Genomic DNA, 21834 nt, shown 5'->3' with positions numbered 1-21834 from the left:
CCAAATTTTTTTTTTTTTTTTTCACATCATTTTTTTAATGTTTTTAAATATTTAAAAAAAATATAAAAAATTCATAATAATATTAAAAAATTTTTACTTAATCACTAAGAAAAAAAAAAAAAAAAAAAAAAAACTGGGAGCGGTAGCTCCCAGCGGGATCCCCTAGCGGGAGATCTAACATTTTCCAATTTATATATCATAATACTACACGTAATATTATTAGTCTTTAATTATATTATTGATATCATATTGCTATCAATCGTGGTCCAGGATTGTGGTTTCTTGTTAGCTTTCTCTAACGTCACGGATTCTTTATCCGTTTAGATGGCTCCCCCAGCTACCCAACTTGCTTAGATTTTTGACAATATAGAAAGCAACCATTTGGCTTTAAAAAAAGATCAAGCCAACGTGCTTGACATTTTGCTCCATTTCTGACTTTATTCTCTAATTACTTGTAAATTTTAAACATTTATCAATCATATTGTCATCCTAAATTTCGAGAAAATAGCTCTCATGTCAGGTTTGGGGCATGTGATGAGACACAAAATTCTCATCTAATTTCATTTTATCTCGCCTTCTATTATTTCTAAATATAATTCAAATACAAAATTTTCAAATTAATCATTATAATTTTTTCAAATTAATCATTATAACTTTTTTAAACTTTAAAAAAATAAAAAATAAAAAATCATTCCAGCTTTTAGAGATGTAACCGGTCCAGTTTGGTCTGATCTTGGACAAAATTTATGGCCGAACTAGTATATACCAGTTTTATATTTTTCAAAACTGATTATGTACTGGTTACTCTCCTAAACTGGTACTCCGATTTTACTGATTTTCAGTCCGGTTTTATTAGTTTTAATGTATTATATTATATATTATATAATAATATTGTAGTATATTATAATATATATTATAATTATATTATAGACTATAATGATATATCATAATATATTATAGTATATTACAATATATAGTGATATAGTATTAATAATAACTATTAATATACACTATATAATATTAGTATAACTATTAATACAATAAACAAAAATGATATAATATTTTAAACTTTAATGTTATATTAATTAGTAATTTATCATATAATACAAAACTAATTTATATATAGTTATATATTATGTATAAATATTATATACAATATAAAAAATTAAAAAAAATATATATATAAACCGGTCCGGTCCAGTCCGGTTTAAAAATAGAAAAATTGGAACCTGATTGATTTTGACCGGTTTTAAGAAAAATAAATTGATACCGAACCGAATCAAACTCGGGACCGGACCCAACCAAACTTGAGACCGGACCGATCATACTGGTTTGGTCCGGTCCGGTCCGGTTTACTGATTTATTGATTTTTTTTTTACACCCCTACCAGCTTTTTTAAATCCTCAAGCAAAAATAATATTATATAACTATATTCTTACAATATTTTAATTTTGTAATATTTTTTATTCAACTTTTTCTCTCTTATTTTCCAAAATCTAAAACATATTTAATTTAAATTATCTTATTACTATTCATAATCTATCTTACTACCATTCATAAAATTTTTTATCTCATTTCACTCTCCAAACCTACACTCAATCAATCCAAAGTTTATATTCATACAATTTATGTATCAAAGTATATCCATTTGTTAGGTCCAATGCACATTCTATTCCAATATCTCAAATCTTAGTTATCTAATATGGCTTAAATTATAGATATAAAAGTTATAAGTTCGTGTTTAAGCTTTGTTATATTTGACAATTTAAAAGATATTATCAACTTATTCGCATTAAGATTTTTTAGAAGAGTTATCAACAAAGTCGCGTATTAATTTGTATATTAATATTAATTTTTTTATATTTAAAATTTAAATTAGTATTATTTTCAATAATATATAATTTTTGACCAATCACATTAGATTGATGCACATATTAATACATAATTATACTTACAACTAAATTTTTCCTTTTTAAAATTTTATTACAAGTAATGCTATTATGCTCCTTAAATGCTGTTAAGAAAAATGAATCGTTAAATAAATGTGACAATGAATTCGCTTGATTTGGAAAGGATGTGACTTCCCTAGCATTTTCTAAGTCACATATATCATATTTTGGACTTAGGATAATGCTTTAATTTCTGCTATCGGACGATCTAGTTTTAAAAAGCGATATTCACATTATATGAATTCTATAACATTTATTGCTTCAGAAGGTATGATTACACATAGAGATGTAAATTGGTCCGGTCCGGTCTGGTCTAGGAGGTGGTCCATCATTTTTTCAATCCATTTGGTCTAGTCTAATTTTTTTTTTCTTCTCTATTTTTTAAAAAAGAAACTAATAAAGAAATTTATTTAAATTAATAAATTAAGATTAAGTAAATTATTAATGTAAATTATATAACTACTCATTAAAAAAATATTTCATATAGTTGATGATAATAAATTAGATAAACAATTTTATCATTAACTTATATAATTACTATATAAAAATAATATATTAAATTATTAAAAATATTTTAAAATTATATATAGAAATTCAGTTCGATTCAATCTAAAACTTGTAGACTCCGAGACAAAATTAAATAGTTTCGATCTACAATTCGGTCCGGTCTGGTCTCAATGGGTTGGTCCTAATTTACACATGAACATTTAATATTTTTACATTAAATCATCTAATTTGAAAATAATACATTAATTGGAGATCATAGATTTCAAATGCTTACCCACTTGTATATTTAAATTAGTTATATTTATTTGCCTTTATTTTATTTAAAGATAAAGGAAAACATAAAGTGGCTGCCGGCACTCAATTTAGTCACATGTGGATAACAATTGGTTGGGCTAAAAAATAATGCAAACCCACGTATACAAACACACACTTCACTCCCAAGTTCCATCTTCAATGAATCTTCCAAAGAGCAAAATGTGGACCCCAAAGCCCCCTCTCCCCTATCCTTTCACCTTCCTCTCTCTCTGTCTCTCTCACCAGTCACCAGCCAGCCTGAGAGCCTCCCTTTATATATTTCCACTCCTTTTCCGCTACACTTCCTACTACCCTTATCGAATTCCATACTCTACCCAGTTTTCCATGGCTGTAGTTCGAGACCGACGCCATCTCAACCTTCGTCTCCCCCTTTCCGAGCTCTCAGACCACCGCCCACGTTTCCCTTTACCCTTTCCTCCTAATACCACGACCACCTCCGCCACCACGACCTTCTCTGCTGCCATCTCTTCCTGTGACCTCGAGAAGCTTCAAGTCCTAGGCCATGGCAACGGTGGCACCGTCTACAAGGTCCGCCACAAGCGTACCGACGACGTTTACGCTCTCAAGGTCGTTCACGGAGACTCCGACCCCACCCTCCGCCGTCAGGTTTTCCGTGAGATGGAGATCCTCCGCCGTACTGACTCCCCTCATGTCGTTCGCTGCCACGGGATATTCGAGAAGCCGTCCGGTGACATCGCGATTCTCATGGAGTATATGAATTTGGGCACTCTCGACTCGCTGCTCAAGAGTTCCCATGGTACTTTCTCCGAGCCCAAGCTTGCCGACGTTGCTCGCCAGGTTCTGAACGGTCTGAACTACCTCCACGGGCACAAGATCATCCACCGAGACCTTAAACCCTCCAACCTCTTGGTGAACGACAAGATGGAGGTGAAGATCGCCGATTTCGGAGTCAGCAAGATCATGTGCCGGACGCTGGACGCGTGCAATTCATACGTCGGTACCTGCGCCTACATGAGCCCCGAACGGTTCGACCCAGACACCTACGGCGGGAATTACAACGGTTACGCCGGCGACATATGGAGCTTGGGGCTGACCTTGTTGGAGTTGTACTTGGGCCATTTTCCGTTCCTGCCGCCTGGTCAGAGACCGGACTGGGCGACCCTGATGTGCGCGATCTGTTTCGGCGAGCCACCGAGCTTGCCGGAGAGCGCGTCGGAGGTGTTCCGTAGCTTTATCCAGCGTTGCTTGCAGAAGGAGTCCGGGCAGAGGTGGACGGTGGCACAACTTTTGACCCACCCGTTTATACGTACTACAGATCCGAGATGACCTTTGTTGGTTTTTGTAGATTGGGGCGGAGTGGATTTGAATAGCCAGCTATTTTCATAATTTTCTCTGTACATTCTTCGTACTTGTAACTCCCAAAGATTGCCTCTTTGGCTTTCAGCACTTAAAACAAAAAAAACAATTGTTTTGCAGAAGATAAGTCATTTAGGTTGCGATAGCAAGATGATGAAGTAATTTTGGGGACAGTGATAAAAGTAATTATAAATATTGAATTAAAAAATAAGTAAAAAATAATAATAAAATAATAAATACGAGGCTATAAACTATTTCATCTTAGACAAGAATGATAAATTACATATTATATAATTTTTTTTAAAAATTAAGGAATTTAAAAATTAAGAGAATTTTATATATCATCTTATATTTCCCTTTTTAACCCTCCATTTGAACATAATAAAATAATTGTTAATTAATTGCTTCTTCATAACTACCAAATAAATTCCATTGGTTTCAAAGATCTTTTAGAATTTATAAGATATTTTATTGAATATAAAATTCCATAAATGTCAATCATTTTTTTATAAATGTATTAGCATAGCTAAACAATAATATTTGTCTTTAATAATATGGAAAATACTAAGATAATAAAGTGTTGGTTAATTTAATTATTTTTAATGGCAAATCTTATTTTTTTAAAGAAACATACTAAATGTACTTAAAAAAAATTTATTTTTTCACATGTCAGTTATTAATATATTGAAAATCATGAAATTTTAAATTTCAAAAGAAAACTAACGAAATAAGTCTTGTAAGTAAAAATGTAAATAAAACTGTAAGTACATGTAATGCTACTTTTTTTTTAAAAAGAGCGTACGAGATTTGCAGATTCTAAAACTGTATCTAATAATACTATACTATTACATTCTCACACATATATCCCCTTGTTTTTTTTTTTTTTCCTCGTTTTAAACTATTGGAAGTTTTAAGATTTTGTTGATCCTTGAAGGATTCCGTTTGCTTTAATTAATGTACTTTAGTTGGATACATGTTTTTCTCCACTCGTTGCTCGCAAGTTGCTTTGTAAATAATTGCAACACGTAAAACACGAGGCCCACTTTTAAGCACTACTCCAGGCAAATACAGCTGAAATAAATTTAATTTAAAAAAATGAAAAAATAAAAAAATAAAAATCCTAGCCTCAAGATGATCCTGGCCGTCCAATGAAACCAAGAAAGTTGTTAGGAGATCAACGGTGGGGGATTCATGTAGATTGAAAAGATGGTATAAGTAGGTTACAAGCAAGAAATTCTTCATGAAAAGAACAAGATGGTGGATGTAACATGCATGCATGAATCTTGACTATCACAAACAAGTTGCATGGGGCCAATTAATGTGATGGGTCATGCCTTTTTTTTTTTTTTTTTTTTTTTTTTTTTTTTTTTTTTAAAAAAACTATACTTTATACAAGTTGTATGCTTTAAATACAAAGAGATTATATAAAAATAAATCTACAAATTGATATGATTTAATATGATATGTCAGATTTTAAATAAATTTTTATTATAAAATAAATTTTATAAAATCATATCAATTTATAAATTTATTTTTATTTAATTTTTTTTTATATATAGCAGTTTATATATATATATATATATATATATATATATATATATATATATATATATATATATATATATATATATATATATATATATTCCTTTTCTAGTTTTGTTTTCTATGATCAATGATCACAATTTTGTCCACTTATAGTTATAGCATGTTGAGATAGTGGGAGTCATGTATATATCTTTGGTGTTAATCATGTTTTGTGTGACACTTGCAATGTCACATTTTATCTAAGCCACGTGTTTGGTGTTTATGTAATGTAATTTGTTTTGTCGGTGGAATAATATTGTTTGAGTTTTGTTATAAAGTCACGTATTAATCTGCATACCAATACTGATTCTTTCATACTTAAAGTTTAAATTAGCACTATTTTCAATAAAATCTACTTTTTGACCAATCACAATAAATTGGTATACATATTAGTGTATAAGTGTACTTGCAACTAGACTTTTCCATATTGTTTAGCTAAACTGGTTACTTTGATAGTTGTTTTTGTCCTGTCAAATGATATTTACAATCTGATCATGACTATATACGTTTCTCGTATTTTTAATTGCGTATACAACATCAGTAATGATACGTATAGTCTTTCATATCTCTTTTATTTATATAAAGAGAGGATATCTCATAGAAATTAAAACCCACCATCTCACCATTTCATCTGTTGTTAAAAAATATAATATATGATTTAACTTAAAAATCATTCAATAGCATAGCATATTGAGATAGAGAAATAATAGTTATATTCGTAAGTATATAAGTGCCGTATAATTATTTCGAAAAAAGTAAATAAATACGAGATTCACATACTAAGAAATTAATTTTTTAATCGTAGACTTCAATTTTTTTTAAAGCGACTACACAATATATGTGTACTCTGTAACTGTATGTAATATTACTCATTGAGATAAGAGAATCGAGCTCCATTTTTGCACCCGAAATGAATAGAATTAGCACATTAAACACATTGCTTTTAATCTATTTTTGCTATTTTTGTCACCACCAATCAAGACAATTAAGGGACAAGCAAATATATAATTAATATGAGCAGTGTTATATGTATTTACAGTACTTTTATTTATAATTTTATTTGTAAGACTCATTTTATTAGTTTTTCTTTTGAAACTCAAATCTTGCATTTCAAACTTCATAATTTTCAACATATAAATAACTGATATGTAATATAAGTAAGTTTTTAGTAAGTACATTTATTATTTTCTAATTAATATATACATATATATATATATTTTAGAGCATTCATTCCACAACAATGGACGTATAATGTGTTTTAAATAATCAATTAATACAAATGTTGTCGATCAAAATGATATTATTTTAAATAAATCTAACAATTTATTAAGCTTAAATTCATATTTACATTTGAGGGAAATCACGCCGAATGATAATCATCTTTCTTAAAATTAAGTAGAATAATAAAAAAATCTTCTAAAAAAACATAAAGGAAAATTTGATTTCGAGACAAATAACAAAGACAGCTTGTACATAACCGTTACTTTTATTAATAAATAAATGGTTCATATTATAATTTTTTTTTTTTTTAAATTGATTACCTAAATTTCCTAAATAGTGATACCAAATACCTTGAATCAAATCTATAGCAATGTATGGCTACTTTTCTAACATATTTTTCTGTTATTATTGTTGTTTTTTTTAGTTAAATAATAATAATAAAAAAGAGATCATCTATTAGACGTTTTGTCTATAGATGTTAAGTCCTCTCCTCATTTGAAGGGTGAGATATGAGTTTCGGTTTTAAGTAGAGTTCCTTAGACGGTTTGTCTGTAGAGAGTTAAAATAATAATTAAGATCAAATTAGTTATAAATAAATTTTTTGTACTAATGGAGCTCTAAATGTAGCAGTTGGCTTGTGATTTGGAAATTTTTCTGTATATATCTAGTCATGGTTCTAATTTTTCTTTAACGAATGAATTAAATCAGTTTTTCAAAAAAATAAAAATAAAAATCTATAGCACTATAATTCAATTCATGTCTTTATTTTTATTTTTATTTTATATATATAGTAAAAAAGTGGTTGAGAGTCTTATTTTCCTTTGGATTAAAGGACTAACAACATGTTTTGAGTATTTAAAATTTTGTGAATACTAGTAGAATTATTTGAGTAAAAATATTTTATTAATTTTTAAAAAATGAGAGAGAAAAATTCAATAAAAATATTATAAATTTAAAAAGCTATTTGTATATAATTGTTTAATATTATTTTTGTTTTGAAGTTGGTAAAAGTTGTATTGATTTTGTATTTAAATAATGATTAGGTAATGATTGAGAATATGAAATTAACAAATATTTTGTGCTTGAGTGATATTTGAGAATTAAACTATAATAAAGTTTGAGAATTTTAAGAATTCTCTTATAGTACGTTTGGTAAATGAGATGAGAAATTTTCTACACAATTTTTTTTCACTAACATCACTCAAATGTAAAATATTTTTTAATTTTAAACATTTGACTTTTTCATTTAATTATTATCTAATCATTATAATTTTTATAAATTTTAAAATAAAACACAAAAATCAATATAATTTTTTTCAACTTTAAAATAAAAATAATATGAAAGTAATTTTTAATATTATAATATTTTTATTTAACTTTTTCTTTTTAATTTTTCAAATTCTAATAAAATACCGAAATCATTTTATTATTATTTTAAAATTATTTTATTACTGTTGACAAAATGCTAAAATAACAAATCGATAATGTCCTGCCCATAATGGCACAACAGTATTATAATCACTGCCCACACTACTCCAGAGTCGTATGACTCAGGTTCACATGCTATGCAATATGGATAGTTTCCAAAGTTTTTTATTGAAATATTCAAACATCTTTTCTGCTCAATGGGATGAATCAAATCAAAAGTCCACAGATTACAATAATTCCGCCTTCTCTCAGATCCCCAAGAATAAATTACAATTCAGATTCGACTTCCGCTTCTGTTTCGCCTTATTCTTCTTGTTCAGCTTCAACCCAAGACTTCTGTGTGAGTTTCTGAGGCATGGCGTCCCTTAGTTTGAATCAGATCAGGGGAAAGAACTCGGCCCCTGACTTCGCCAGGACTCGTTCGAGGACCACCTGGGCTCGCCCGAGTAGAGTTGGGTTTAAGTTGTTTGCGTCTTCGGAGTCTCCGGCGGAGCCCGATCTTAGTGTGACTGTCAATGGCTTGCGTATGCCCAATCCCTTCGTTATTGGGTCGGGTCCTCCGGGGACTAACTACACCGTCATGAAGAGGGCCTTTGATGAGGGCTGGGGTGCTGTGATTGCCAAAACTGTAAGTTCTTCTTTTTCTGCCTTTGGTGTCAACTCGATTCTCTGCCTGGTTTCCAAGAAATTGCAAGAAATAGAACGAAATGGAACTGTAGGGACATATCTCTTGGGAAGCAATATGAGATGGAGCATAAAGGACTTGAATTTGGAATTATCTTGATGTTTTGGGGCTCCTTTAGAAGATGTTGTACACCTCATCTAATTCTCGAGCTTGTTAATATTAGCATTGTCAAGAGCTGCTTTTTGCGTGTTGGCAAATCTAGTTCTGTGCAAAGTTTGAAGTTCAGGGGAGTTTTTATCAAAAGTATATTTTTTGCTAGCTCTGTCAAACCCCACACAGCTGAGGTCCTTTTATCGACCTTGTAGACGTACTTTCGGACCCTGGAATTGATTCTCTAAAGCATGTGACGTTTGCAGATTTTAAAGCTAAATCATGAGGATTTATTAGTAACTCCATGGGTGAAATTGCTTGGATTTATGTTCTGTATTCAATTTCTTGACTAGATTTTTGTACCACATTCTGGGAAATTGCTTAGGGAGGCAAACTCTACTCTACTGCCATTGCTCTTATCCCTAGTTCCTAATCAATCACGGGGATCTCTTTTGTTGACAAAATGGGTTGCAGCTGGCTGTACCCTGATTTGTGATTAAGTAAATATTTTCTTTGAAAGTCTTGAGAAGTAGTTAAGTCTGTGTTGATTAGGGATTACAGGGGTGAAGAGTTGCCCTTAAGTTTCCCTTGAGATGTTGTAGTTGGAGTTGCAAACAGCCCTAGTTTTACAGGATGCTTAAGCAATGATTGCAGTGGTGACTGTAAAGTAGGCGATTGATACAAATGCAGTTCGAGAGGACCTGGATATTTAGAGCCAAGTAACGAAAAAAGATTATCTGGTCTCATAAATTTTGAAGAAAATTGTAAAGTACAATATTAGGGATGCTTTAATGGATGGAGAAGGTGAAATGCAAAGGCTATCCTAGGTTATTAAACTTTTAATAGTCCGTTATTCTATTACAAGGAATGAAGATTGAAAGAAACCACACAAAATAGAGTTTTGCTACATACAAGCAAAGTCGCGTACTAATCTGCATGCCAATACTGATTCTTTCATACTTAAAATTTAAATTAGCCCTGTTTTTAATAAAATCTACTTTTTGACCAATCACAATAAATTGGTGTACATATTAGTGCACAAGTGTACTTGCAACTAGACTTTTTCCACAAAATATCTTTCTCAGCTGGTTGTACCCTGATTTGCGATCCAAAATGGATTTATATATGAATATATATTGATATATATATATATATATATATATATATATATATATATATATATATATATATGAGAACTTGATTCTGTTTTGGGAAAAACTTAAGTCATTTATCACCATTGTCATGCTCAATATGAAGTGGTGATTGTGTCTTTACATTGTGTTAGACGTTTTCCCTTTCAGTGACTCTGAATTGTGTTACTATGGCGCATTGCCCCATTTGGAAATTGAACCCTACATCTTAATTTATGGTTTTTCTAGGTGTCACTAGATGCTGCCAAAGTTATAAATGTGACTCCTCGGTATGCCCGTCTACGAGCAGGTGCAAATGGCTCTGCCAAAGGACAAATTATTGGGTGGGAGAACATAGAACTCATAAGTGATCGACCTCTTGAAACAATGTTGAAAGAATTCAAGCAATTGAAAGAAGAGTATCCAGATAGGATTCTTATTGCTTCAATTATGGAAGAGTATGACAAAGCTGCTTGGGAGGAACTCATTGACAGGGTCGAGCAAACTGGAATTGTAAGCTACAATCATTGCCTATTTTACTAATTTTTCTATGATTTCTGACATTTTTCTTTACTCTCTAGGATGCCATAGAAATCAACTTCTCGTGTCCCCATGGTATGCCAGAGCGCAAAATGGGTGCTGCAGTCGGGCAGGATTGTGTCCTTTTAGAAGAGGTTTGTGGATGGATAAATGCGAAAGCTACAGTTCCTGTTTGGGCCAAGATGACTCCGAACATCACCGACATAACACAGGTTGGATTGCTACTTTAATGTTCTATTCCCCTAGTTATGTCCTGAGGTGTATGTTAGCACATATGAGATGCATTGGGAGCTTTTTTACACATCATTTGTGCAAGCATTTATGCAATAGTTGTTGGATATTGAAACGTATATTTTATTGCTTTACTGATTAAAGAAGCAAGTGGTTGGATCATAAAAGTTTGTCAAGTTAGATGAGTTGATGATAGGACTTTTACTAGAAATGACCAGCAGCAGGGTGAACCATGTCGAGTCAACAGCAATGGTGCTTCAGCTTTGTCATTTGGTCATGCTAATAACTAGCCTGGCTGTGCTTTATGTCTTTGACTAAAACTTATAACCTTTTAAAAATCCCTTCTTTTGAAGTTATTTTTAGTATAAATAAACTGATGTGTTGGAGGGATGGACTTTCAGCATTTCAGCCAGTGTTTTTCTTTTTTCTTTTTTTTTTTTTTTTTTTTTTTTTAAATTTTCCATGTGAGCCACTCAATTATGCGGGAGTCAATGATTCATTTGATGATAACAGTCATTAGAGATTACATAGAGAGTCGAATCTCGAAACTTCAAGGATATTTGAAATTTCCCTTCTTGGCCTACAAATATTTGGAGAATGGGGAATGAAGCATCCTGCTTCACATTTTACCTTTCACTTTTCTTAAGAATTTTTGCGGTTTTGAATGAGAGAAAAAAGTGAGGAATCCTCTGATCAGAATGTATGACCAATTTTTATTGTTTTATTTAAATTCCTTTCCGTATTCTCTCTCCCTTTTCTTCTAGATGCATGTCACAAAATACATCTGTTACTTTTATGTACAATAATGTGTTGGTTGCTTTCTTACTCTGTGATATCGCTCCTGCTTCTGTATATAGCCAGCCAGGGTAGCTCTGACATCAGGATGCGAGGGGATATCTGCTATTAACACAATCATGAGTGTAATGGGAATAAATCTCGACACCTTACGCCCAGAGCCTTGTGTTGAGGGGTATGCAATCTCAAAGCAATATGATGCGTTAGCATTGACTTATCACTCACCACAGGAAAGTTCATCGATTAAGTTTTGTTGACAGATACTCAACTCCTGGGGGCTACTCTTCGAAGGCAGTCCATCCTATTGCTCTTGCAAAAGTGATGAATATTGCAAAAATGATCAAGTCAGAATTTGGTGACAAGGACTTCTCGCTTTCTGCTATTGGAGGTGTTGAGGAAGGTGGTGATGCTGCAGAATTTATTCTTCTTGGAGCAGATACCGTTCAGGTATGAGGAAATTACTCATTGTTTCTTCATACAGAAAAATTTCACTGTATCCAATAACACCTTGTGTTTGGAAATTCAAAATAATAACTCTATACTTGAGATAAAGAGCTCTCTCAATCTGACTTGATGCTTAGTGTAATTTAATATGCCAATGATTTTTTCTACACCTGTTATTTACTTTTACAGACGTAATAATTCTCTTTTGTTGGTCATTTTAATTTGTTTCTGGATAACCTAATCTACACATTAGGTACTTGAAAACTGGTTACCTAATCTACACATTTGTTTTTGGTCGCCACTCAATTCCATACGTATCATATAGATTGGGTCCATAAAATTCCCAATTCACCTAGGTAGTAACTGTCTTCTAAAAGGGTATTTGGGATTTCTTTGTTCTTGGTTGATGTTCAAGCATACCTATGGTGTTGAGACTTGAGATAGCCAGTCCGTATTGAATCAAGAAGAAATATAGGTTTAGAATCTGATGCAAACTTTAAACAACAATGGAGTTCTTTTGATCATTGCTTCAACATTACTAATTGTCAGGATGGTAAAACTTGGAACTATGATATTACGTGATAACTAACTTGAAATATCATGCTAGATGGGGAGGTACCATTTAAAATGCTTTGAGTCTCTCGAGATAGTTATCTTCAAGACTCTCTGGTCCAACATGTAAGTTTATAAGATATACTTGTTGGTCACTTCTGCCTAACATCAATATGATACGTGTCACTTCAACCACTGAAGTTACATACCACACTGCTCAAAATCTCTGGGCTGTAAACACTTCTATTTTTAAGAAGTTAATTTTGACCTTTTGTATTAGATCATAAAAACAGATTAATTGAGAGAATGCTACATGTTATTTGCTAGCTTATGAGATTATTAATTTCTGTTTGTAGGTCTGTACTGGGGTTATGATGCACGGGTATGGCCTTGTGAAGAAGCTATGTGCTGATCTGAAGGATTTTATGAAAGCGCACAACTTCTCGTCAATAGAAGATTTCAGGGGGTATCCACTTTAGTTGAGAATAAATTTTCATGAATGGCAATTGGGAACAGATTAAAAATGATTTCTTGATTGTGGTAATTTGCTCCTTTTCATCCCTTTTGCTTTTGGTGGTTTCCCAGGACTTCTCTGCAGTATTTTACGACTCACACGGAGTTGGTACAAAGGCAACAAGAAGCAATTCAACAGAGGAAAGCTACAAGGAAAGGCTTGAAGTCTGATAAAGACTGGACAGGAGATGGCTTTGTGAAAGAGAGCGAGAGCATGGTTTCCAATTGAATTGTTGAACAACCAAAAGCCTTAATCTCCTTTGTATGATTAAAAATAAAATGGTGCTTTGAATCCTGATCTCATGTCCTGCTATCAATGGAGCCTTCTTTTCTTTACATTTGAGAAAAGATGCTGCATGCACCATGGGAATAATTGAGCTGCTAATGTAAGAATTTTTCTCAGATCATGTGTTTATAGTTCAAAAGAGCATCAATTCAGTGTTTATATAAAATTTAATTAACCATGAGAATACATGAGTTGCAAAAGAAGAAAAAGGGGTCGAAGTAAAATGCAGTACTCACTTAAAGAAAAGTGTTTACCCTGCCACAATATATATTTGATAACTCACCATTTATTGAAACGAATTATCGATCTGGCAATGAGACACCTCAAAGTCTTATCAGAGAAAATGGTGTGTAGTACTAGGTTTTCTCGTAAAGTGGAGCTGCTTGGAGTACTCTTTGGTTTTAGAGAATTATGGAGTACTTAGATCTGAGATCAAATCCTAACATGTAATTTATTTTCCAGTACTGCGATTCTAACTGATCATCATAAAAAAAAAATGAATTGGAATATCCGTGATCTATATATCTTTGATCTTGCCGTAAAATATGAGGAGAAGAAAGCAGTAATATTGCAGGGAAAAATAGATCATCAGCAACTCCTCCACAGACGAGGGTTGGATCGGCCATTCGCATGCTATTTTGAAGAAGCTGTGAATTGACTTGCATACATACATATATATATATTATATATATATATATATATATATATATATATATATATATATATATATATATATAATATATATATATATGGAATATGTTGTACGTTCGTTGTTTGCAAGCTGTAATTCCCCATGCATGCAAGCAATGTTTCCACGGTATATATATATATATATATATAATACATAATTATAGGTTGAAAAGAAAAGAAAATACTAGCTGTTAATTAGGTCAAGATCGAAGATATTGATGATGGGAAAGTACTACTTTCTAGGCCATATATGTAAAGTAATTATAACCAGCTAGCAGAACATGATCATCTCGATGGAGGCCGACAATGGTATAAATTTGTCGAGATATTAATTGCATGCATGTTCACTAGCTAGCTAGCTACCCTACATCGATCCATATCTGCAGAATAACAATCATAATGACATATAATAGTAAAATCTGGCATTCATGCAGCATGGATGGCCTTGATCTTATAATTAATTAGTTCATTCATCATGACCAGAAGAAGAAGAAGAAGAAGAAGAAGCTGTAGTAGTAGTACTGGTGGCAGGTTCATGAGCAGATACTACAGGATGGCCATTGCTTGTCATCATGAGCTCCTGAAGTTGTGAATGCATATCGTTGATGAAAGCCATGGATGTTTGTTGGGGTTCCTCCATTGCTTCTTTCAGCTTTCGCAAAGCTAAGCAATATGCTTCCTTAATTCCCATTTGAAAACAAAACCAATTAAGATCATGATCATGATGCACGTTCTAGTCATTTGATTATCATATAATATTGGTACTAAATTAAAGCAAATTAGTATTATAATTAATGCAGAAACATGCATGCATTAGCAGAATTAATTATATCTTATATCGAACAAATTATTTTTTGGTTTTTCTTTTCTGCCTAATTACTTTCACTACTACTACTAAATGCTAACAATATATATATATACATATATATATATGAAGTCATGATCATCATCACTTGTTCTAGCTACGGATCAACTTGCTTGTCCTCCTTGTCCTCCTTGATGTCATGATCAATATATATAAGCAATTGTAAATTCAATACCGATCGACATCAACAATATTTCAATATATCTTCTTGGTCTGCTTGATTGGGAGTAGTACATCCTCCACTCCGGTCCCCGACACCCGGCCAGAACCTCAAAGCTAGCTACCAGCCGGCACAGCTCTGGTAGGCGGAGGAGCTAGCTAGCACTTCCTCCCTCCCTGTGCTCCTCATTCTTTCCTTTTATCATCTTTTTCCTTCTTGGCAAAAACATCTGTTAGTTGTTGTTCTTGCTTCATTTTCCCTACAAAAAACTTGCCGGTTCTATGTTTTTTTTTTTTTTTTTCATTTCATTTTGTTTCTAAATTTGCTCACATTCGGCGGTAATCAGGCCACTTCTGAGCCACCCTAGCTCCATAACTCCATCCATCACCACTAGCAAGCTCCAATTTTAGGGTAGCAAAGCCATGGTATATATTTATCAAATGCAAATAAATGCATAAATTCATGATAGATCGATCACTAAATTTCATATAAATAAATTCAGGATCGATATACAGTGGAAGTACTAATTTCAACTACATTATAAGTTTATATTAATTGCATGCAATTCCTCAGGACCAATACTAATGGGTAATTTACAGTACTATTTTAATTTTTATTAAAATTGTAAGTTATTATTATTATTATTTATTTATTTATATATAAAAGCAGTATTAATGATTAAAAATGATTATTAGTGAATTTATATTTATTTTTATTTTTTTAATGATTAAAAATGTTTAAAAAATATTAAAAAAAAAAACAAAAATACTCATTTGCCCTAATATGCATATTTGAGATGTACCCTAGCATTATCCATTGTTTATGGGTCTGCAATTAATGTACACGAAATTCAGTGTCCATAGAATATATAACTGAACATGATCTATTTTCAGAAATAACAAAAATATATATAAAAATAACTATAGTTATTTATTTACTAATATTAGATAGTTAATTACTTTATTGCTTCCTAACAATTATATATATGGTCAGTTAAAAAAAAACAATTATATATATAGGAAGACCGAAGACATTTTGATCTTTATGTAAAGAAAATCCTACAGATCAAGATTTGTCTCCTCAAGATCTTTTAATTTGCTTGCGAGTAATTCCCTTATTTAATTCTTAAAGGATTTCCTAATGATTGAAAATACTTTTTTTTTATTTAATTTGATAAGGGGTTTGGGTTTGAATCCAAGTTTTTCATTTAAAAAATCAGATTATATGCCATTAAGTCATTAAGCTTTCTACTTGATCTTATCTAAAGTACTAGATCATCAACATAGATGCGATTTACAAGATTAATATAACAATAGGTTTAATTTCTTTGCTCTCTATCTGTAGCAATATTCTACTCTTAAAATGACTTATAATTATATATAAAAATAATTGTGTATATATATATATGTATAAGAGTTATAATTTGAGATGATCACATTGATTAATCATTAATTTCCATTTTTCTTAATAAAAGTTTTCGATAAGGGTTTGGATCAGGTAGCTAGAACTCCAGATTGTCAGTCATGAATCTAATGAATAATATTCTAAGAGAAAAGGGTTTATATTTTATAACGTCTGACTTGGGTGTTAGACCATTAATTAATTATCTAACCTATAGAAAATAAAAGCAAATGAAAAGAAAAAACAATGCATTTGGGATCAAGTGCATGTGTGTGTATATATATATATATATTAGGGAGTTGTAGTCAAGTATTAATCGATGAGCTATATACCGTAACAACTTTTGCAGATAATCCTAATATCTTGTCTAGTCGTTTTTAAGGAGATGTTGGGTTCATATTCAACCTGAACTTGAAGAGAAGTGATCGTGACCTATGATTATCTTAGGCTGGTTTGACTGATCGAAACGTCTATCGGAGCATGAAAGCTAGCATGAGCTTTGCCTCCATATGTACACGTCAAGGTGTCCGATTCCTAACATACAAAGGTTAGAGGCTTACTGGCCGCCTCAAAGAATTCCCTTGTGGGTGTTTGTGCATGTCTGTGTATGAAAATGCGTGCAAGAGAGAGAGAGAGAGAGAGAGAGAGAGAGAGAGAGAGAGAGAGAGAGAGAGAGATTATGGGTAAAAGAGCAGCGTAATTGGCATATTTACCATGAAGTGATCTAGCTCAGATCGAGTAGCACTACTACTAGCCATGCCAAGGGAGCTGGGGTTGTTTCCTTGTTGCTTGATCTGATCCCTAATGTGATTCCTGTCAAATTTCACCATGGCTCCAACCTGAAGAAAAGAAATATATACATGAAAGAACAATGGCAGGAAAAAATTATTTACAGATCAGCATATTGCAGCATATGCTCAAACCCTATTATACCAAAGCAAGGCGCCTGGCCTAGACATAGATATTCATGTTTTTTTGGGCATTCAAGTGATGAACTCGAGAGCCTAATCTTGGGTTAGGAACACTGAATAACTTTTAATTTAGGTAATTAAGCAGCTCGATCGATAACAGGACGAAGAAGTTCAAGCAATGTTCTTGCAAACAGTCAAAAGAGAATTAGTTGTCAACTCAAAAAGAAAAAGAACATTGATTTTATAGATCAATGGTAATGTTGATGAGTGCCCAAACAAACCAAAGGTCGGTGAGAGCTCCCTATACCTAACCTCCTATGTATCCCCTCCCCATAAGAAAGAAACGAAAAACAAAAGAGGAGAAAAATTAAAAGGGAAAAGGGGAAAAGTATCAATTAGAGATCATCACATGATGAAGGTTCTAACTGACCCACTTCAGTAAGATTCATTACAAGAAAAAGAAAAAAATTGTTAGTAGCATTTGATCTTCTCAGTGTCATCCATATATCCTTAAATGGTTTGTTGTACCATAGAGCAGAAGTCAAATCATAATTATGAAATTGGATTATATATACATAAAAAGAAGGAATATATGAATCTAATCAGTTGTAGGGGAGAGAGGGAGAGAGAGAGGAGAGAGAGGGGGGGGGGGGGGGGGGGGGGGGGGACACCTTTAAACAGCCCAAGTGAGCCTCAACCAACTGGCCATAAGAAGGATGGCTAGAGATTCTCTTCTTGAGGATCTCATCCTCTCCTAATACTTCTTCTTTCTCTCCTTTCTCCCTGCAGTTACTCATGACCTCCATAATTCTTTAAGCTTTCGACTCTTCTATAATCTACCGTATTTGGAGGTTATATATATATATATATGTGTATAAAGCTTGGAAGTGAATGTGTGTGTATATATGTACGTACTAGCTAGGATTAGGTAAGACAGATGAGTGCAGACGCTCCCATTTTTGGAAGTGACCAACGGATTGACCCATGCATGCAAATGGTTGAATGAATGGTATCAGTCAAAACACCAACGGAGGTGGGATGGCCTTTCTGCATTCACTCTTTTCCTGTCTTTTTACATACCCGAAAGCAACACTTCAGGGTTTCTCGATCCATGGGAAGCTTTGTTAGTACGATCCCCTCCATTTATGCAGTCCCCTCCCTGTCTTTATCTTTCCCATTTTACTAGTCATTCTCTCACTTTTTCCAATCAAAAGATCCAAATTCTAAACTGTTCATAATGGGTAGGTGTTTTTATTCTATACTTGGTTTTCTCACATGGTGGGACAGAATGTTTCTGTCACTGTTCATTCACCAAAATGACACTTCAAAGCAAAAATATGGGATTGCGTGCGCATGGAACTTCCATCCTACGTTTGTTAAGTGGTGCAAAGCCTCGTTAAACTCACAGATAGGATCACTAGCTAGTACCATGTAACAGTAGTACTGCTTCATGACATCTTTCTCTCTCCTCTATATATATACAAATATATACTCATAATTAACTGCATTTTAATTAAGTGCAAGGCAAGTTAAAATCATGACAATGGATTTTCTTAAAACTTCGTGCAGCTTTGGATACGTACTCATGCAAGTAAGTACTAGGTACCATTATTATTATTGATTTTCACATTTTATTTTAATTTCCCAAGATGACTTTATTTATAATTTTTCAAGTCCTTCTCTTATCTATCTTATATTAAACGGGAGATGATATTTACGTCTTAGGGTAGATAAGTTCATGTATTTCTTTTAAAAAGAGTATAAATATAAAATTTACATAAAGAATTTACTTTTTTAATGATGAGCCATATTTTTTTAAAAAAAGAATGCGATATTTACACATTTTAAATCTGTATCTAGTATTATCCATAGAGAAATATTTTAACTATAAAAAAATTACATAAAAATAAACCTATAAACTGATATAATTTGATGCAGTACGTTAGATTGTAAAATTTCTCTTAATATAAAGATGATCTAACTTATCACCTGAAATCATGTCAACTTATAAATTTACTTTTATGTAATTTTTTTTATATCTATAACAATTATCTTACCCTTCCTTAATATTCATGGTAGAAACAGCTTATAGGTACAACACGTTAACCAGTTTTAATAAACAATTTTAAAAGGGTTTTCTCCAATATAAACTTATATGAAAAGTAGTGGAAGCTAGCCATGATCATTTACATGGCTTTAAGACTGTAGCAACATGCAGGTAATTATCTCCATGTGTGTATATATATATATATATATAAATAAGCATTAATACTACTGAACTTTGTTATATCTGCTGTCTTTTTGTAAGATGGTGAGAGCATCCAAACTAGACGACGGTCATATGGTATGGCTTTTTGAAGGGGGGCGGGCCGGGTGTGATTTCACTTTTTTAAAAGCAGAAGATATCTGCATCTTTTTCGGTAACGAGGATGAGGTTGAACTTTTTGTGCAAAACCATGGACTTTTAAAAATAAAAATAAAAGATAAAATAAAAAAACCCTATGTCATGAAGAACAGAAACGCGAGAGGTACAATGTCAAATCATCAATATATCCATCACGAAAAAATATAATTATAAATATAATTATATATTAATCTGTACATTAATATGATATGATTGATTAAAAAATAAATTTTATTAAAAATAATATTAATTTAAATTTTAAATATAAATAAATCAGTATTAATATACAGATTAGTGTACGACTGTATTTATATGTAACAAAACTCATCCATCAACCAAACGATTTTTAAAAATAAAAATAAAAAATAAAATAAAAAAACCCTATGTCATGAAGAACAGAAACACGAGAGGTACAATGTCAAATCATCAATATATCCATCACCAAGACTCATCCTTGTATCCATGTATATATATATAGTACTTTGGATCATCTCTTTCTCCTGTTGTTTCTGGAAATATTTACCGATCGCCTCGAGAAAACAACAGAGATATCGTACGTACACTTCTCAACCCTATTAATTACTTGATTAAGTACGTACGGTATCTCATATTATTAAGAAACTGGAAACTGTACGTGAGCCTGCAATCCTCCAAAACTAGCTGACCCTCATGCTAAGATCTAGGTCACTCCCCGGGTGTGGTTGACGAGTTTAAGGGCGTGCAGGATAAAAAGTCATCCGCATCTATACTTAGTAATTAAGTAAGCACTTAATTATAATTTATTTTTTTAAATTAAAAAAAATGGTAGAAGAAAGGTAGATAGAAGATAGTTTCTCCCCCCGATTATTACTCTCTCTCTATATATATAATTATAAAATATATAAATACCGTATAATTATTTTATAAAAGAATAAAGTACTTTATTATTAAAAAATTAGTTTCTTTAATATGAGTTCTATATATATTTTTTTTAAAAGGATTGTGCCATAATACTTACGTACTCTACGATTATAAATATTATTTTTCTTCTTTATCTAGACTGACTAGATTAGCTTTCTACTTGTTGAAAACTAGACAGGAGGGCCTTAGATAGTACTAGCTAGCATGCTATAGGCCATCTAGCACTCCCTCAAGTTTGATTTTGAGTCATAGCTTATGTATCATCCTCACTTAGATTAAATGAATTTTTAGATAAATAATAGGGTTAATTACACTCTACCCATTAAGACTTTCACTCAATTCACAATATGTATCAAAATCTAATGATTGCATCAAAGTGAATCTATTTATTTTCAAAACTTCTCAATTCCCCCATTCTATCTACCATCAGCATTAAATCGACAAAAATTGAGCATGTGCTGCTCACATGCAACTTCTTAACCTGCAAAGACAAAAAGATCCCTAAAGAAAAATTTCACTTTGCCCCCTCGAACTTTCATGCAATTCTCAATTTATCCCAAATGTCACATTAAATTAGATTTTTATAAGAAATCCAAATTTAAAAATCTGGGACAAAAGACTAGAAAAAAGATAAATATTTGAATTAAGTAAAATACTATGATATAATTTTCTTATTTTTAAATTTTTTTTAATAATATATCTTAATAACTCTATATAAATCACACTAAATATATATAACTAAATATGTAATATTAATAAAATTAAAGCTTTATTCCTCTACCTCATGAGTAGTTATTATTCTCATTTTATTCTTGATTTTGATTAATCTCTTATATTCTTATTTATGGAACATGAGTTATTATTCCTCTTCATAAAATCCCACAAAATTAAAGAACTAAAATTATAATAGACACTA

General features: G+C 31.8%; 3 protein-coding genes across 3 annotated transcripts; 2 read left to right on the top strand and 1 right to left on the bottom strand.

Moving 5' to 3' along the window:
* The first annotated feature begins 2960 nt into the window (after nucleotides 1-2960).
* Nucleotides 2961-4210, top strand: LOC122296363 (mitogen-activated protein kinase kinase 9-like). The gene has a single exon (XM_043105980.1). It carries the CDS (start codon nucleotides 3096-3098, stop codon nucleotides 4056-4058), a length of 963 nt encoding a protein of 320 aa, XP_042961914.1. The 5' UTR covers nucleotides 2961-3095; the 3' UTR covers nucleotides 4059-4210.
* A 4236-nt stretch (nucleotides 4211-8446) lies between these two features.
* Nucleotides 8447-13703, top strand: LOC122296362 (dihydropyrimidine dehydrogenase (NADP(+)), chloroplastic-like). The gene is made up of 7 exons (XM_043105978.1): nucleotides 8447-8949; nucleotides 10476-10739; nucleotides 10808-10978; nucleotides 11855-11967; nucleotides 12053-12239; nucleotides 13145-13254; nucleotides 13374-13703. The coding sequence occupies exons 1-7, from the start codon at nucleotides 8677-8679 to the stop codon at nucleotides 13528-13530; spliced, it is 1275 nt and encodes a 424-aa protein (XP_042961912.1). The 5' UTR covers nucleotides 8447-8676; the 3' UTR covers nucleotides 13531-13703.
* Nucleotides 13704-14462: 759 nt separating this feature from the next.
* Nucleotides 14463-18598, bottom strand: LOC122295869 (homeobox protein knotted-1-like 1). Its single transcript, XM_043105121.1, has 3 exons — nucleotides 18286-18598; nucleotides 17417-17542; nucleotides 14463-14956 (listed from the first exon to the last, which is right to left on the bottom strand). Exons 1-3 carry the CDS (start codon nucleotides 18418-18420, stop codon nucleotides 14744-14746), a joined length of 474 nt encoding a protein of 157 aa, XP_042961055.1. The 5' UTR covers nucleotides 18421-18598; the 3' UTR covers nucleotides 14463-14743.
* Nucleotides 18599-21834: the final 3236 nt, after the last annotated feature.

The sequence above is a fragment of the Carya illinoinensis genome, chromosome 15, assembly GCF_018687715.1.
Source record: "Carya illinoinensis cultivar Pawnee chromosome 15, C.illinoinensisPawnee_v1, whole genome shotgun sequence".
NCBI classification, from domain to species: domain Eukaryota; kingdom Viridiplantae; phylum Streptophyta; class Magnoliopsida; order Fagales; family Juglandaceae; genus Carya; species Carya illinoinensis.
Note: the sequence above shows the minus strand (reverse complement) of the source record. Positions and strands in the feature narration are given on the sequence as shown.

Excerpts from the sequence above, each read along its gene's own strand:
- LOC122296363 (XM_043105980.1), top strand. The coding sequence starts at position 3,096 with ATGGCTGTAGTTCGAGACCGACGCCATCTCAACCTTCGTCTCCCCCTT.
- LOC122296362 (XM_043105978.1), top strand. The coding sequence starts at position 8,677 with ATGGCGTCCCTTAGTTTGAATCAGATCAGGGGAAAGAACTCGGCCCCT. Across the intron at positions 10,740-10,807 it reads GGGTCGAGCAAACTGGAATT|GATGCCATAGAAATCAACTT; the intron begins GTAAGCTACAAT and ends TTTACTCTCTAG. Across the intron at positions 10,979-11,854 it reads ACATCACCGACATAACACAG|CCAGCCAGGGTAGCTCTGAC; the intron begins GTTGGATTGCTA and ends TTCTGTATATAG.
- LOC122295869 (XM_043105121.1), bottom strand. The coding sequence starts at position 18,420 with ATGGAGGTCATGAGTAACTGCAGGGAGAAAGGAGAGAAAGAAGAAGTA. Across the intron at positions 17,543-18,285 it reads CTCACTTGGGCTGTTTAAAG|GTTGGAGCCATGGTGAAATT; the intron begins GTGTCCCCCCCC and ends TCTTTTCTTCAG. Across the intron at positions 14,957-17,416 it reads CTGAGCTAGATCACTTCATG|GAAGCATATTGCTTAGCTTT; the intron begins GTAAATATGCCA and ends ATGGGAATTAAG.